Source organism: Lithobates pipiens, unplaced genomic scaffold (assembly GCF_037356315.1).
Source record: "Lithobates pipiens isolate NorthernLeopardFrog02 unplaced genomic scaffold, aLitPip1_a1.2 Scaffold_19, whole genome shotgun sequence".
NCBI lineage: Eukaryota > Metazoa > Chordata > Amphibia > Anura > Ranidae > Lithobates > Lithobates pipiens.
Genome location: NW_027507764.1, coordinates 73,081,142 through 73,096,054, shown reverse-complemented (window position 1 = coordinate 73,096,054; position 14,913 = coordinate 73,081,142). Strand labels below are relative to the sequence as shown.

Below are 14,913 nucleotides of genomic sequence, written 5' to 3'. Positions count from 1 at the left end.
GTGGGAAAAAAAGGCATCAATTTTTGTTTGGGAGCCACGTCGCACGACCGCGCAATTGGCAATGCGAATAGCAAAAAGTGCTCTGATCAGGAAGGGAGAAAAATTCTTCCGGGGCTGAAGTGGTTAAGTGCTCTTAACTGAGACAAGTACACACTACAGAGGAATATGCATTGTTCATATTCCATGTCTGAGGTTTACAATCACTTTAAGTATCATTTCAGTTTATCTACTATCTGTTGTATGGAAAATTGTTTATCATTTTATTGGTTTGTGTTTTTTGTTACCCTTTATGCACTTAGCAAGCACAGCATAGTCCTCCCTATCCATAAAATACTGTGTGGGTTTATATGTGGAGGAAGTAGCCGCTTGATTTTGGTGTTTAATTATACAAGTACATTGCTGCAAGACTGGATTTTTAATTGGTTTGTACTTGGTGTAATTACTTCTGGTAGGTTTTGTCCATGCTTTGGTGGGCGGTCTGTGAATGTACGAAGTGTACTGTTAATCTGCTTGCCATTGAAGTAATTATATCTGACTTTGTCTCTGAATGCAGCCATTAACGGAGTACATTGTCACACGCATACATTTGATTAGGCCATCTGAAAAGCAGTTCCACTCTGCTGTAATTGTTATAGCCTACACTGAAAACATGAAATGGCTTTCAGACTGTAATCAGCATTAGAAGCAGGTAATTAAAATGCACTTAAAAAAGTAGTTGTAGAATCCGTTGTCCTGTTAAAGCAAACTTCAAATGAAAAAGATTCCCTGAACCTCCACCTCTGGATGTGCCTGCACATCTAGGCTCCTTAGCTTTGCAGTTGGGCCTTATATGAGTTGGACAGCTTCACGGGCTAGTAGTAAGGCATGAGTGGGGGGGTAGGACCAGACCAGGGGCAGACTGACCATTCGGGCACTCGGGCACTGCCCGGGGGCCACATGCCACTAAGGGGCCCCATCAGGGTTTCCAGCCTCAATAAAACCAGGGACAGTATGTAAAAATCTGTGTTTTTTTTTTTTTTAAATCCCAAGATTATAGCTGCCCCGCCTCTCCAGTGCCTGACCTCACAAATGTGCTCCTGGAAGAATGGTCCAACATTCCCATAGACACACTCCTAAACCTTGTGGACAGCCTTCCCACAAGGGTTGAAGCTGTTATAGCTGCAAAAGGTGGGCCAACTCAATATTGAACCCTACTAACTAAGACTAGGGTGGCATTATAGTTAATATGTGTAGGCAGGCGTTCCAATACTTTTGGTAATATAGTGTATATAATGACTGAGAGTGGCATACAGTGGGCTTATCCCTCTAGTTATTTTATATGATTTAACTTGTGTTTTAATCTTGTCATACATGGGCAGTTTAGCACTTCTGATTATCAGATGTGGGTAAATGCAAGTTCTGGACATTCACATAGTGTTTGCCACAATGGAATCAGTCATTTGTGAGCATGCGCATGCCTAAGCATTCCTCAGATAACCACTCCCAAATTCTACATTATAAAATGTCTAAATGGCCTTCCTTGACCAATATGCAACCTGTGTATAAGGCAGCTTTTAAGTTCACAGGACCTCTTGACAATTAGTAGAATTTTTTTTTCCTTTAACCTACATTTTATACCAACACAACTGACTTAAAGTGGTTGTAAACTGTGTTAAACCACTTTTACCTACAGGTAAGCCTATAATAAGGCTTACCTGTGGGTACTGGAAATATCTCCTAAACCTGCACGGTTTAGGAGATATTTACCATATATGCTTACGCCAACGTCATCGGCGCATGCACACTGAAGAAAGGACACGATCATTGCCGCCATCTTGCTACACCCTGCACTATTCCACCGTAAGGATACAGTGAGAAGACAACAAGCGGACATCTTGTTACTCCCATTGGAGTCTTGCATTTTACACTTATTTTTAACAGTAAACGCAGCTTATACACTGAAATTCAGTATTTTCAAACCTCTGTGACTGTTTTGATGTTGAATTTTCAAAGCGGCGGTGTTCTGTCAGATTAGCAAACCTGTGAGAACAGCAGGCTTGCTGCTGCTTTTACCCGCTTGCCGACCAGCCTCCGCAGTTTTACTGCGGCAGAATGGCATGGCTTGGCGAAACGACGCTACCTTATCTCGCGTCACCCTTTGGCCACTAGGGGTGCTGGCAGCATATGGCCGGAGCCAATGCGAGTGCCCTGAGGGCACATTGACCGACTGGCGCCCAGGATCGCTCGTAACAGAGCGAAAACCGGGATCTGTGTGTGTAAACACACAGATCCCTGTTCTTTCAGGGGAGTAGACAGATCATGTGTTCATATTATGTATGAACACTGATCTCTCTCTCCTCCTAGGCAGTCCCATCCCCCCTACAGTTAGAAACACCTCCCAGGGAACACAGTTAACCCCTTGATCACCCCCTTGTGTTAACCCCTTCCCTGCCAGTGACATTTATACAGGAATCAGTGCATTTTTATAGCACTGATTGCTGTATAATTGTCAATGGTCCCAAAAACGTGCCAAGTGTCCAATTTTTCCGCAGCAATATCGCAGTCCTGATAAAAATCGCAGATCACCACCATTACTAATAAAAAAATAAAAATGCCATAAATCTATCCTCTATTTTGTAGATGCTATAACTTTTGCGCAAACCAATCAATATACACTTATTGCGATTTTTATTTATTTTTTGCCAAAAATATGTAGAAGAATACATATCGGCCTAAACTGAGGGAAAAAATTGTTTTTTTTTTAATAAAAAAAGTGGGATATATACTATAGCAAAAGAAAAAAGATATTGTTTTTTTTTTTAAATTGTAACTCTTCTTTTGTTTATAGCGCAAAAAATAAAAACCGCAGAGGCGATTAAATACCGCCAAAAGAAAGCTCTGTTTGTGGGAAAAAAAGGACGTCAAATTGGTTTGGGTACAGCCTCTCACAACCGCGCAATTGTCAGTTAAAACGATATAGTGCCATACGGCCTGGTCATTGAGCAGACAAATCCTCCGGGGGTGAAGTGGTTAAATTTCAACATCTAAATTGTCAGACGGATTTAAAAATACAGAATTTCACTATATAAGCTCCGTTTACTGTTAAGTGTGAAATACAAAACTCCGGTGGGTGTGATAAGACGTCCGCTTGCCGTCTTCTCACTGCATCCTTACTGTGGACGACTGTGGGATGTAGCAAGATGGCGGCGACAAAACTTCACTTCTGTTACAAAATCTGACAGGTCACCTAATGTGACAAAACAATGGAGTCCATGGCCCCGGAAGGAAGGGGGGTGAAGATGAATGCGACCACCAGCAGGGACATCGCAGGCTTCATTTGCAGGTAAGTGCAACTTAAAGCGTTAGTAAACCCATCCTGTGCTTTTTCCACCATATCAAGCTTTCTTACCTCATGAACGAGTTGCTCTGTGTAAAACGCATCCTACCTTATCCCTTTCTATGTAATCTGTCCTTTTCTAATCAATGACGTAATCGGCACATGCGCAGTTAGTAACGTTTTTCCGGCAGGCTCTTCTTCTTGCCGGAAAATTGCTGTGTGCATGCCGTGGCTGCTTCATTTCCTTTGGCTGACGTCAGCCCCGAGATCCCTCGACACTCCCCCGCTGAGAAGCTGAGACTCGCTACGTCACGAGTTGGAGTGCAGTGCCGAGGACAGAGCCTGTCTGTCTGAAATGAAAACGAGGCTTGGCTTCAGGAATGAATGCGCACGTGCGGGATTATGGGCACAGAAGAAGAGTGAGGGCGGAAATAAAATACAACTGAGACGAGGAAGACAGGTCTTATAATGGCAGCGGCTGAGTACAAGCAGAAGTGATCATAAAAAGTAAATTTTTTCAAGAAAGAACGTTCTATTTGCATAATGTATGTGGCACATAGCTACTAAACAACAACATGAAACTGCATATTGCTGATTTGGGGTTACATTATCTGAGTTTACTACCGCTTTAATGGGCTAGTATGTGATGCAATGCATACTAGCCCATTATGCTTTTACTTTGCAGGGGAAAAAAGAGGAAGTAAAACTATCAGGGTTTACTTCCTCTTTAAAGGGAACTTCTTGGGTAAAAAATAGGGACCAAATTAACACACTTTCCTTATTTGTGGAGTTGTGGGTACCTGTCCTAAAGTGATTGTAAACCCCTGAAATGAAAAATATACAAAGCATATTCTTCTATAGTGTGTACTTGCCTCTATCCAAAGCACCAAATGTGAATTCTGCCTGCTCTGTCATTCCTTTGCTATCTGAATGAGTCACTCAAACAAGCCCTGGAGATGGCCCAGCCCACCCTTACAGCACACAGCAGGTGATTGTCAACCTCAGCTGTGCATATTTCCCTATAAAATTGAGTAGAGGGGGTGTGTCCATTCCTTCCATTAGTCTCTCCTCGCAGTGTATGACTTATGATCACCGCCCGCTACCTTCTGGAGATCAGTAATGCTGTGCAAAATGTGTGCTTTAGGAGACTGTAGGGGAAAGATGGCTGCAGATAAACAAGTACAGATTTTATAGGAATTGTTTCATCCCTGTGTATCACCTGAGGCTGGTCAGTTCAGTTGGTATATTTAAGGGTTTCCAACCATTTTAGCGACCACAAAGCTCAATTTCAGGTGCTCTTGGTTCAGCATATAATTACCACCACTCATTCAAACACGTGTATATCATGACTACTACATACTTATTTTTGTCTCAAATGAATACATCTTTATACCAATTCATTATATACTTTCCTGTATTAGATTCTTGAAACTTTTCCTAGTACAAATGAATCAGAGTCACCAAGAACTGGCTGTGATCTGGGTTTGGAAGAGCCCTCGCAGGCAGACACAGATCAGAAATCTGCAGGCAGCGCCCAGTGCCCAGATGGAGGAGTCCTATACAAGCTGGAAACGGCTGAGGAGCTGGAGAGAAAACAGAGTCAGGACAATGACTCCTCTATGCAGACTCTACAAGACTTTTTAGAGGAGGACACTGAAGAGATCAGCCAATACCTTCTGCCTCCAAAGTCATTACTGAGATACGCTTTAATCCTGGATATCGTTAAACCCACATGTCGAAGGTCAACTTGCTTCACAAAAGGGTGAGTGTGCAACAGAGCAGCATGTAAAGGGTCATTTCATCCCAAATGCCATTTATAGCTGGACTGTGCAGAATATAAAAGCAAACACTAATGAAAATAGTTATGTTAAAGCAGATCTCCACTGCATCTGAGCACCGCAATCAAAAAACAATATTTAATTAATTTTTTATATTCAAAGCAAACTCACCCCTCCATCCATGTCTCCATGTTTTTATTTTGTTGAGAAATCACCCCATGGAAAGCGGCTCTCCGTGGTGGCACCCGATGAAGGGGAGGAACCAGGCGTGCCAGCAGGGCACCCCAGAAGAGGAGGATCGTCTTTGCTTTGTGCAAAACCCTTGCACATAGCAGGAAAGTATAACATGTTTGTTATTTTAAAGGGGCTGTAAACCTTTGTGTTTTTTCACCTTAATGTATCCTATGCATTAAGGTGAAAAAACAGTTGTCAGTGACCAGCCCCCCAGCCCCCCCCCCCCCCCCAGTTTTACTTACCTGAGCCCTCGAACTTGACCAGCGGGGGATGCGCTGTCTCTCTGCCCAGGGTTCTTGGCTCTTAATTGGATAGATTGATAGCAGTACAGCCATTGGCTCCTGCTGCGGACAATCAAATCCGATGACGTGAGCGCTGGGGGGGGCGTGGCCGAGTCCTGCATTTGGCCTCTATGTATGCCGAATGCTTGACTCGTGAGCGCGCCTACAAGGTAACCCCCCGGGGGAAGCGCTTCTCTGAGGGGGTTATCGGATGTAGGAAGGAGCCGCGAAAGCCGCCGGGGGACTCCAGAAGTGCAGGTTCGGGACCACTCTGTGCAAAACAAGCTTCACAGTGGAGGTATGTATGATATGTTTGTTATTTAAACAAAAAAAATACCTTTACAATCACTTTAAAAGAAAAAACTCAAACCTTTACAATCATTTTAGATCAGGCATGTAGCCAGGAGGGTGTGCTTAGCTGGAAAAAAAAAACCTCCTCTCCTGAAGACTCCTGGTATGTATGACATCATTTGCCTATGCCTAGAAACCAGGAAGTAACTGAAGAAATGTAAAAAAAAAAAAAGTTTAAAACAAGTAAATATGATATACTTTGCTATCTGTTTACTAATGCTAGCAGCATAAGGATTAAAAACATATTCAATAGTAGCTAGGAGAATGAAGTTCTGCTTTAATATAAAAAACTATTTCATATATTTTAACTGCAACTGATATCATATAAATGCCTACATTTTTACTTGGTATTGGTCCTTTGTACTATCTGGTATAACAGCACCCAGACAGGGAGAAGGAGGAGCACCACTACGAGACAATCAGGGGTCTTCCTCACATGTACTGACAAGGAACCTGCTGAAAGAGGAGAGAAGATAGATAATCTCCTCAGCCTATTGCTGCTCTGTCTTCATCCAGTCACAAAATTCCATAGGCTATGCTTGACTGACTTGTTCAGATGAAAACCTAATAGTAATGGTCTAGGTCAGCCTTTTTCAACGAGGGTGCCCTAAGATTTCTTAAGGGATGCCTTGGCAAAATGCCTAAAAATCAAGCCTGCCTTTTAGTTACACAAAGTCACGGGTTTTCATTGTGTACTATTACAACCTTCCAGCCATCACCATCCTAACAACCAATGATGTCATTGGTTAATAGAGAGGACACTGGGTGCCTGCACAACATCCTTGTTGGCCTCTCTCCTGCCCCTCTCCATCGGCAATGGGATACATTGACTGAGTGAGAAAGAGTTACCGAGGGAGAAGAGAAACCCTGGAATACTAGTCGGTATCAGTGTGCAAAGGTGTTTTTGCATTGAAAGAACAAATCGCCTCTAATGTTGTGTGGATGTTGCTGTGTTATGTAAAATGATTACCTTTTAGAATGGGGTGCCTTGATTTTAAAGGGAGCCTTGCCTGAAAAAAGGTTGAGAAACCCTGGAGAGCAGGTCAGGAACTCCCATTGGAAGTACATCGACTCAGAAAATCCAAAGTATCCTAAGATACAAAAATGTGCTGAGGTTTGTTATTTTGAAAAAAAAGTTGGAATGCAGTTGTGATGTGATATTCCTTGTAGAGAATCCTTATTGCACTTAAAATTTTTCACTGCAAATACACTGAGGGCTGGTGTCAACATTAGATACATGCATACATCACATTTTTTTTAGGTTTTTTCATTTAATTGGGTTTTTTACTTTATCCATAGATATGCCCAGTCCACTCTTTTAAACGAAAAAAGAATTCTTCTCTAAACATATTTTTGTTTGCTTGGTGGTGAGGGACAGCTGGAGTCAGGTTGGTGTAGATAGTAGCAGACTTTTCAGTTATAGGTGATTGGAACCAATATAGGTGAATTGATTTACTAAAACTGGAGAGTGCAAAATCCATTGCAGCTGTGCATTGTAACCAATCAGCTTCTAACTTCAGCTTGTTCAATTAAACTTTGACAATAAAACCTGGAAGCTGATTGGTTTCTATTCAGAGCAGCACCAGATTTTGTGCTTTCCAGTTTTAGTAAATCTCCCACACTGTATATTTCAGGTAACTTTTGTAGTTCCAAATATGTAACTCTAAGGTGGAAAGTATGACTGCGTTTATTGCATATGTAAATGTTTAATTAGTGCTTATTGGTGCTGGCCTGCAGCTGTTCTATACTGTACCCATCTGCCATAGTGCTGCTCATTTTCATTAAATATAGTATAATCTCTGTTCCTAATTTCCTATTGCTGAATGCATTGTTTTATCAACATTTTATTATGGTTGCATGAAGGGCAAAATGGATCATTTCAACGTTTGAACCTCCTTTTTTTCTTTTTTTCTTTTTTTAGATATGGGCATTATGTAGAAGGAACAGGTTCTGTCTTACAGATGGCAACAGATGTCGAGGTAAACTTTCATACCTGAATGGAGGAATGGTTAAGCTTAGTGCTGGACACTGTGTAATTGTTAAAAGTGACACTGATTTGGTGCATTGCATGTAAACATCACAAGCTGTATCAGGAGCCTGAAGCCCCATTCACACCTGAGCGCAGTGGGAACCCGCATTCCCGCTCGTGTATTTATTTTTGTATTTTTTGAGTGTTTCTGCTCATCACGCCTATGGCAGCCCATATACTTGAATAAGCTGCCCTACGCAAGACAAACTCCCCAAAGAAGACCCAGAACCTTTTTTGAAGTGGAGCGTGGCACATTTTTTCACCCGCAATTTGGAACATTTGTAGTGTGCTTGCCACGTGGCAAAAAGCGCATCTGCTGCCCCCCACTTGGGGTGCTAACAATTAATGGCACTGTAAGTGCGACATGTGTTATGTTTTCAGAACAATAGGGTTTTTTGGTTCACTTTAACCACTTCAGCCCCGGAAGAATTGGCTGCTGAATGACCAGGCCATTTTTTTGCAAATCGGCACTGTGGCGCTTTAACTGACAATTGCGTAGCCGTGCAGCATTGCACCCAAACAAAATTGATGTCCTTCTTTCCCCACAAATAGAGCTTTCTTTTGGTGGTATTTGATCATCTCTGCGGGTTTTATTTTTTGCGCTATAAACAAAAAAAGAGCAACAATTTTGAAAAAAAAAACCACAATATTTTGTATTTTTTGCTATAATAAATATCCCCCCTTTTTTTTTACAACTGTTTTTTCTCAATTTAGGCTGATATGTATTCTTCTACATATTTTTGGTAATAAAAATCGCAATAAGCGTATATTGATTGGTTTGCGAAAAAGTTATAGCGTCTACAAAATAGGGTATAGGTTTTAGCATTTTTATAATTTTTTTTTACTAGTAATGGCGGTGATCTGCAATTTTATCAGGACTGCGACATTATGGCAGACACTTTTGACACATTTTCGGGACCACCGGCAATTATACAGTGATCAGTGCTATAAAAATGCACTGATTACTGTAAAAATATTACCGGCAGAGGAAGGGTTAACACTAGGGGGCGATCAAGGGGTTAACTATATTCTATGTGTGTGTTTCTAACTGTAGGGGGAGGGGACTAGAGGGGATAACAGATCGTGGTTCCAGCTATTAGGAACTCACGATCTGTCTCTCCTCACAGAACAGGGATTTGTGTGTTTACACCCACACGTCCTTGTTCTGCCTCTCGTGCCTGCAAACGCTCATGGCCGGCGGTCATCACGACCGTCGGTCACGAGCATTGGCACCCCCACAGTGTAGTGTGCGCGTGCCTGCTATCCTGCTTAAAGGAGCCGACGTATAGCTACGACGGCTCACAGGATCATGCCGACCTGCTGCACTATAATGGCGGCGGCTGGTCGGCAAGCGGTTAAAGTGAACTTGCGGCAAGGTTACGGACGGTCCTTTATTTACACATTTCTTAAAAAGTTCTAAATGAGCTTTTAAACATTCCTATTTTCCCATTTTCTGCCCCTCTTCCCACTCCCCCTTCATGGCTGTTAAAATGGCTCCCTTCACCTTTGACAGCGGGCGGGGTTCTTTTCCCTGCACCTGCTGTCACTTTTTGAAAATAGCATGGCTATCCGGGGCTCCATCCACACAGCCACATCATTCATTCACAGTTTCCTGTGAATGATTAAAACTACAAGTACCATCTTCCACCATGACAGAAGGACTTGTAGTTTCAATGGGCTGCGGAGTTGCTTGTGAGCACTCCTGTAGTCCACTGACATGTTCTCTGGCTTTGTATGGGCTGAAAGCCAGAGGACATGCCTGCAGGAGAGTTAACATTGCACCTGTGATCTACTGATCAATGCTTTCCAGGCAACTGATGGAAAAAATAATAAATGCACATTTTTTTTTCTGCAAAAATATGTGAATTCATTATTTTTTCCATAAAGGTGAACTTATCCTTTAAGTCCAACAAGGTGCATGCCACCTCGTCGGTTTACCTTTTTCATTTACATTTGAAAGTTTTATGGTGTTCCAGTGGGATAGCTATGGCTATAGTTCTGGAGCTCCGACACTGGACCTTCTGCTGTCAACACCTTCAGCTGCAGAGTTGCATGCAGCTGCTCTGCCGGCCCCTCTTCTGTGCTGCCCATTCACAGAAGCCTTTGTATTTTGTGAAATCATTTGCAAAATACAATGGCTTCTTTGAAACTGGGCAGCAGAGGCGAAGGACAGACAGAGATGCTGTGTTCTCTCTTCTCAAAGCCCTGATAGCTTGAGACTAATGCTCATTCCTTTGACCAGAGCTATCCTCCTTAAAGAGACAACTCAACCTAGCATTCACCTTGTAGAACTTTACAACTCTAACATAGTATGCCTGCACTTTTATCAAAGTGTCTGAATTCCTGGAGTTCAGCTGTAAAGCAACTTGACAAAAGGTAAAGCAAAACTTTATTTTTTTTGTAAAATGCATTCCCATTTAATTCCTTTTTTTGGAATGGAAAATATATTGAACAAGGGTACAGTATACAGCTCCCAACGGATGTGCAATATCTTAGTTGGTAGAAAGGATGTCATTTGTATCATAAAGATGTCAAGCTTCACTAAGTAAGTTAAACATTGAAAAAAAAGATGAGTTACTAGGTCTAGGACTTCCGTCCCTATGTTAGGACTAGTTTACACTTGCTTCAAAACATGGCTTCGGACACGATTTGTCAAAGCTCTCTGAATGCCATGCAAAGCTCCTGTCACAAAATAAAATGGTTAGCTTACAGTCCTGTTTACACCTTTCTTTTGCTTGGTGCTTTTATGAAGCTTTGCTGGGGCTTCGATAAGGCTTTGGTGGAGCTTTGATGAGCCTTTGGGGCTTCGGTAAAGCTTTATGAGGCTTTGGTGGGGCTTCAAGCGGGCTTTGCCATAGACTTCTATGGAGGCTTTGAAGACGCTTTGAAGCACCACTAAAGCTACATGGGGTATAATTTTAATTACTTATGGAAAAGTTTCAATTTAGGTCAAGTAAAAAATGTTTCTAAAGGTAACATGTGTCCATTCTTGATTAAATGTATCTTTAATGTATCCATTCTTGATTAAAGAGGAGTTCCAGCCTCAAAAAAGCCACCATTGCAACTAAGGGAAACCGGCAGGAAAGTGAAGACGTGGGGGGGGGGGGGGAGAGGGGGCAATGCAGATGGGAAAAAAAAGACTTTTGGCTAGTGTTGGTATGTTATACTTAAAGGGAAAATACAAGTAGGAGGGAAAGGTAAAAGTCAAGAGGGAAAGTTGGGAAGGGTGCATGGGGAATGGAAGAGGGGAGAGGGAGGAAAGTAATTCCTTATTAACACTCTGTTTCCCCTAATCAGGCAAAATATATTGGTATTAAACTCAAAACCAAAAATGTAATATATTGGAACTTGTCAACTATTAGATGTGGTGGCTGCCCTAGTTTTCTTTTTTGGGGGTTATTTCCCTCTGTTTTAACCGGTGATCTGGCCAGTAACATGCTTCCTGTATAAGGGTGTCGGGGGGGGGGGGGGAGGGGGGAGTGTTAGATGTACTAGCAGACGTAGATACACTAACAAATTTCAGCCAAGCTCCAACTGCCATTTTTATAGCAGTTACAGCAACAGTTTGTTTTTTCTTTTGGTTTTAGCTATATAAATAAAAGCTGACCATTGCAAACAGGCCTGTCAGTGGTAAATTGTTTGCCTCAACTCACTAATTTGTACATCTGCAAGGCAGCTTTTTCTGTTGAAAAACAACAGACTTGCCAGCCAGATCGCCTGGTGAAAATAAAGAAAAGAAAACTGATGCAGCCATCACTTCTAATAATTGGTAAACTGCAATATAATAAATCTTTGCTTTTGGGTTTAATACCACTTTAATCCCTTCTTCCCCATTTTCCCTTTACTCATTTTTTTTCTTTGTTTCTTTTTTTTTTCTAACCAATAATATTTCAACTTTCTTCATTTTTTTTTTTTTTTTAGTTTGTTAATTTTGTTTTCACTTTCGCTTTCTCCCGCTATCCTCTTCTTGCTCTCTCATGCGCCTCTCCTCCAGGATCTCGTCTCTCCTCCTGATTGGACCCAAGCCCCAGGCCAAGGTCGACCCTCCCCCAGAGTGGGGAGCTTCCCATCAGCCTCCACAATCTCTGACTCCAACTCCTCCCTAGCTGGGCTGACCCTGGATATTTAAGGAGACCTGCCCCCTGCCAATCCAAGTTGGGGATTGGTCAAGGCTCCTTAGAATACCCAGGGCAGCTCCACCTCTCCTTTCCTCCTGTCTTTACAGAATCTTCTGGAAAGAACAGAGAGGTCTTGGTGATGCTGCCTGTGAGTCACCAGCTGCTACCCTGAGCCACTCCTAGCCCAGAATGAAAACTATTGCCTGAATTTTCTTACTCTATCAGAAAAAAATCCTCACTCTAGTACCTACCTAACTAGAGGGTGCTACATGTGTACTGTGAAAGACCAGATATAGTGATTGCAGGGTCATGTGTTTAGTAAACACTTTAAATTTATACTTTTTATCTACAGTATCATTTATTACATTTTTTTTAACTAACACTGATACATTTTAAAAAGAAGTGAGTTTGTTCCATGATTGTTTATGTTGTTTTAAATTGTTTAAGAGCTTAACAGCTCCGCCATTAAAACTGTAGAATGTTCCCCTGTAGTTTAATGGATCATCTGTAACAAATAATAGTGTAACTACTGCTGCAGTCTCTTTAATTTTTTGAGCAAATATAAAATCATTGTTTTTCCACTCTGCATTGAGTGGCCCTTGGCGCTAGAAGGCTTTTGCTGTAGATGAGCTTGTTTGGTTGGTAAAGATCATTATCCTTATTGAAATCCCGGCTATAATAACTGATCGGCTAGTGACAGCTTTATATACCAAGCATGCTGGCAGCCGGGGCCGGTCTGTGTCACTGTACGCTTTATTGCTTCTAAACAATGGCACTCTCATTAAGTGGATGAGTTAAATGTTCAGCCAAGTGGGCAGGAAAATGTCTCTGTGCTTTTCACAAACACTGTGTCTACTAGTTGGCCGGGATACATTTATTGGGAGAACGTTGACATATTAATCTGAATGGTGCTTGTCAAGGCAGAAAAGGAACTGTGTTATTGTAAAACCGAGCCAGATCTGAGGACCAATGAAATATCGCTTTATGGACTGCGCTTTATTACTCTAATTTACGGGCTTTCTGGGCCCTCAAATTTCTTTTTTCGTATTGTGATGCAGATCAGCTCTGTGTATAAATCACTGGAAACATTGCCTGACGAGGAGAAACTCGCTAAACTTTCCACATTGAAACTGAGATACTTCACACCGAGAGAAATTGCAAATCTTCATGGATTCCCAGCAGATTTTGGTATGTTTGGTAAACAGCAGAGAAAATATGTAATGTAATAACCATGTTTAACAAGAACTTCAGACTGATATGTAAAAACACATTTATTTATATACTTACTGCATCAACATTCATGAAATGAGTTCACAGTTAAAGTGGATGTAAAGGCAGACGTTTTTTTTCTACCTTACTGCATTCTATGCAATAAGGTAAAAAAAGCTTTCTGCATGCAACTTCCCCTGCAGCCCCCCAAAAACATACCTGAGCCCGATCTTGGTCCAGAGATGTGCATGAAAGCAGAGGCTCTCTTGCTCCTCATTGGCTCAGATATTCAATCAGAGCCAAGGGAGGGGGCAAGCCCTGTGTGTCCCATGGTCTTATGGCTTGCTATGGGGCAGGGGCCAGGAGCGCTGGTAGGGATCCGAGAAGAGGAAGATGGGGGCTGCTGTGTGCAAAACCTTTACACAGAGCAGGTATTTTAAGACATAAAAAACAAGTTACCTTATATAATTTCAAAGGTTTCGTTCAGATTTACAGAAACTATAAAGGTGTCCTAACACTGGACCCCCCTCTTCCAGATCCCCACTTTACTTACCTACAGAGATCCTCAGCTGTCAGGGCTTCTGATGCTGCTACACTGGTCTGGGTATTTGAAATCCCCCCCTGCTCCCTCTCTTCTCCATCCTGCTGCAGTCTTGCGATAGAGCACATGGATTTTTATTGGTCAGCACCATCCACGAGATGGTGCTGACCAATCAGGATCCATCTGGTCTGTCCCAGCAGCGCCGGATGTGGAAGAGAGAGAGTAGCGAGGATTTTAAAATCTCCAGACCAACGTAGTGCCTGCAGGAGCCCTGATGGCTGACGATCTCTGTAGGCAAGTACAGCGGGGGGGGGGGGGGGGGGGGTGGAGGGAGTCCAGTTTTAGGTGAACTAACCCTTTAAAGCTGAACTTTAGGGGAATGACTAAATACTTGCCATAGGATTTGTAATTCTGCCCAACCATTCTTGGCCTGCTGATTGCACAGTGGAGGAGCATCGCCACACCGATGAAGTCATTACTCTGTTATAATGTTCTTTCCTCCTGTTAGCAGACTCCCAGTGTTTGATCTACAGCTCTCTGAAGTGCAGCAAAGCCTGATTGGCTTACAGTGCAGCTCCTTCTGCCAATCTGTGTTAATATTAGGACTGAGTCAGTTTATACTAGTGTAATCTAAAAAATACTTTTCTTTTTTAATGAGAACTATTATTACATGTTTTTTTTGCACAAGAGGAAGCAGGTTGGACCTCAGAACTAGACTTAAAGAAGAACTATGGGCAAAACTTTTTTTTTTTTCATTTTGGACAGAGCAATGGAGGGTTAGAACCTCCTGAAAGAATTTTTTTTTTCACCATCTGTGTATCATTGCAGTGATTTCCCTTCACTTCCTGTCCCATAGCCAAACAGCAAGTTCGCAATCCTGCAAATTAAGGGAATTCCTTGGAGACCTCCAGCTCACCAGAACTAGTATCCCCATTGGAAGATTTCGCCTCTATTACTTTTATGGGGACAACCCAAAATTTGGGGTTTTCATTTACTTTCACTTCCAATGATATAATAGAGAGAGTGAGTCTCCTTAACGGGAGCAAAGGCAGCAGT

General features: G+C 42.1%; 1 protein-coding gene across 2 annotated transcripts in view; it reads left to right on the top strand.

Annotated features, from left to right (window-relative positions):
* TRDMT1 (tRNA aspartic acid methyltransferase 1) overlaps window positions 1-14,913 on the top strand; it is a 102,049-nt gene that overhangs the window by 80,923 nt on the left and 6,213 nt on the right. For both annotated transcript variants that reach the window (XM_077490897.1, XM_077490896.1), the window contains 3 exons: window positions 4,738-5,078; window positions 7,882-7,939; window positions 13,166-13,295. In XM_077490897.1, the coding sequence (XP_077347023.1) occupies window positions 4,738-5,078; window positions 7,882-7,939; window positions 13,166-13,295 (529 nt within the window). The remainder of the gene's footprint in view (window positions 1-4,737; window positions 5,079-7,881; window positions 7,940-13,165; window positions 13,296-14,913) is intronic.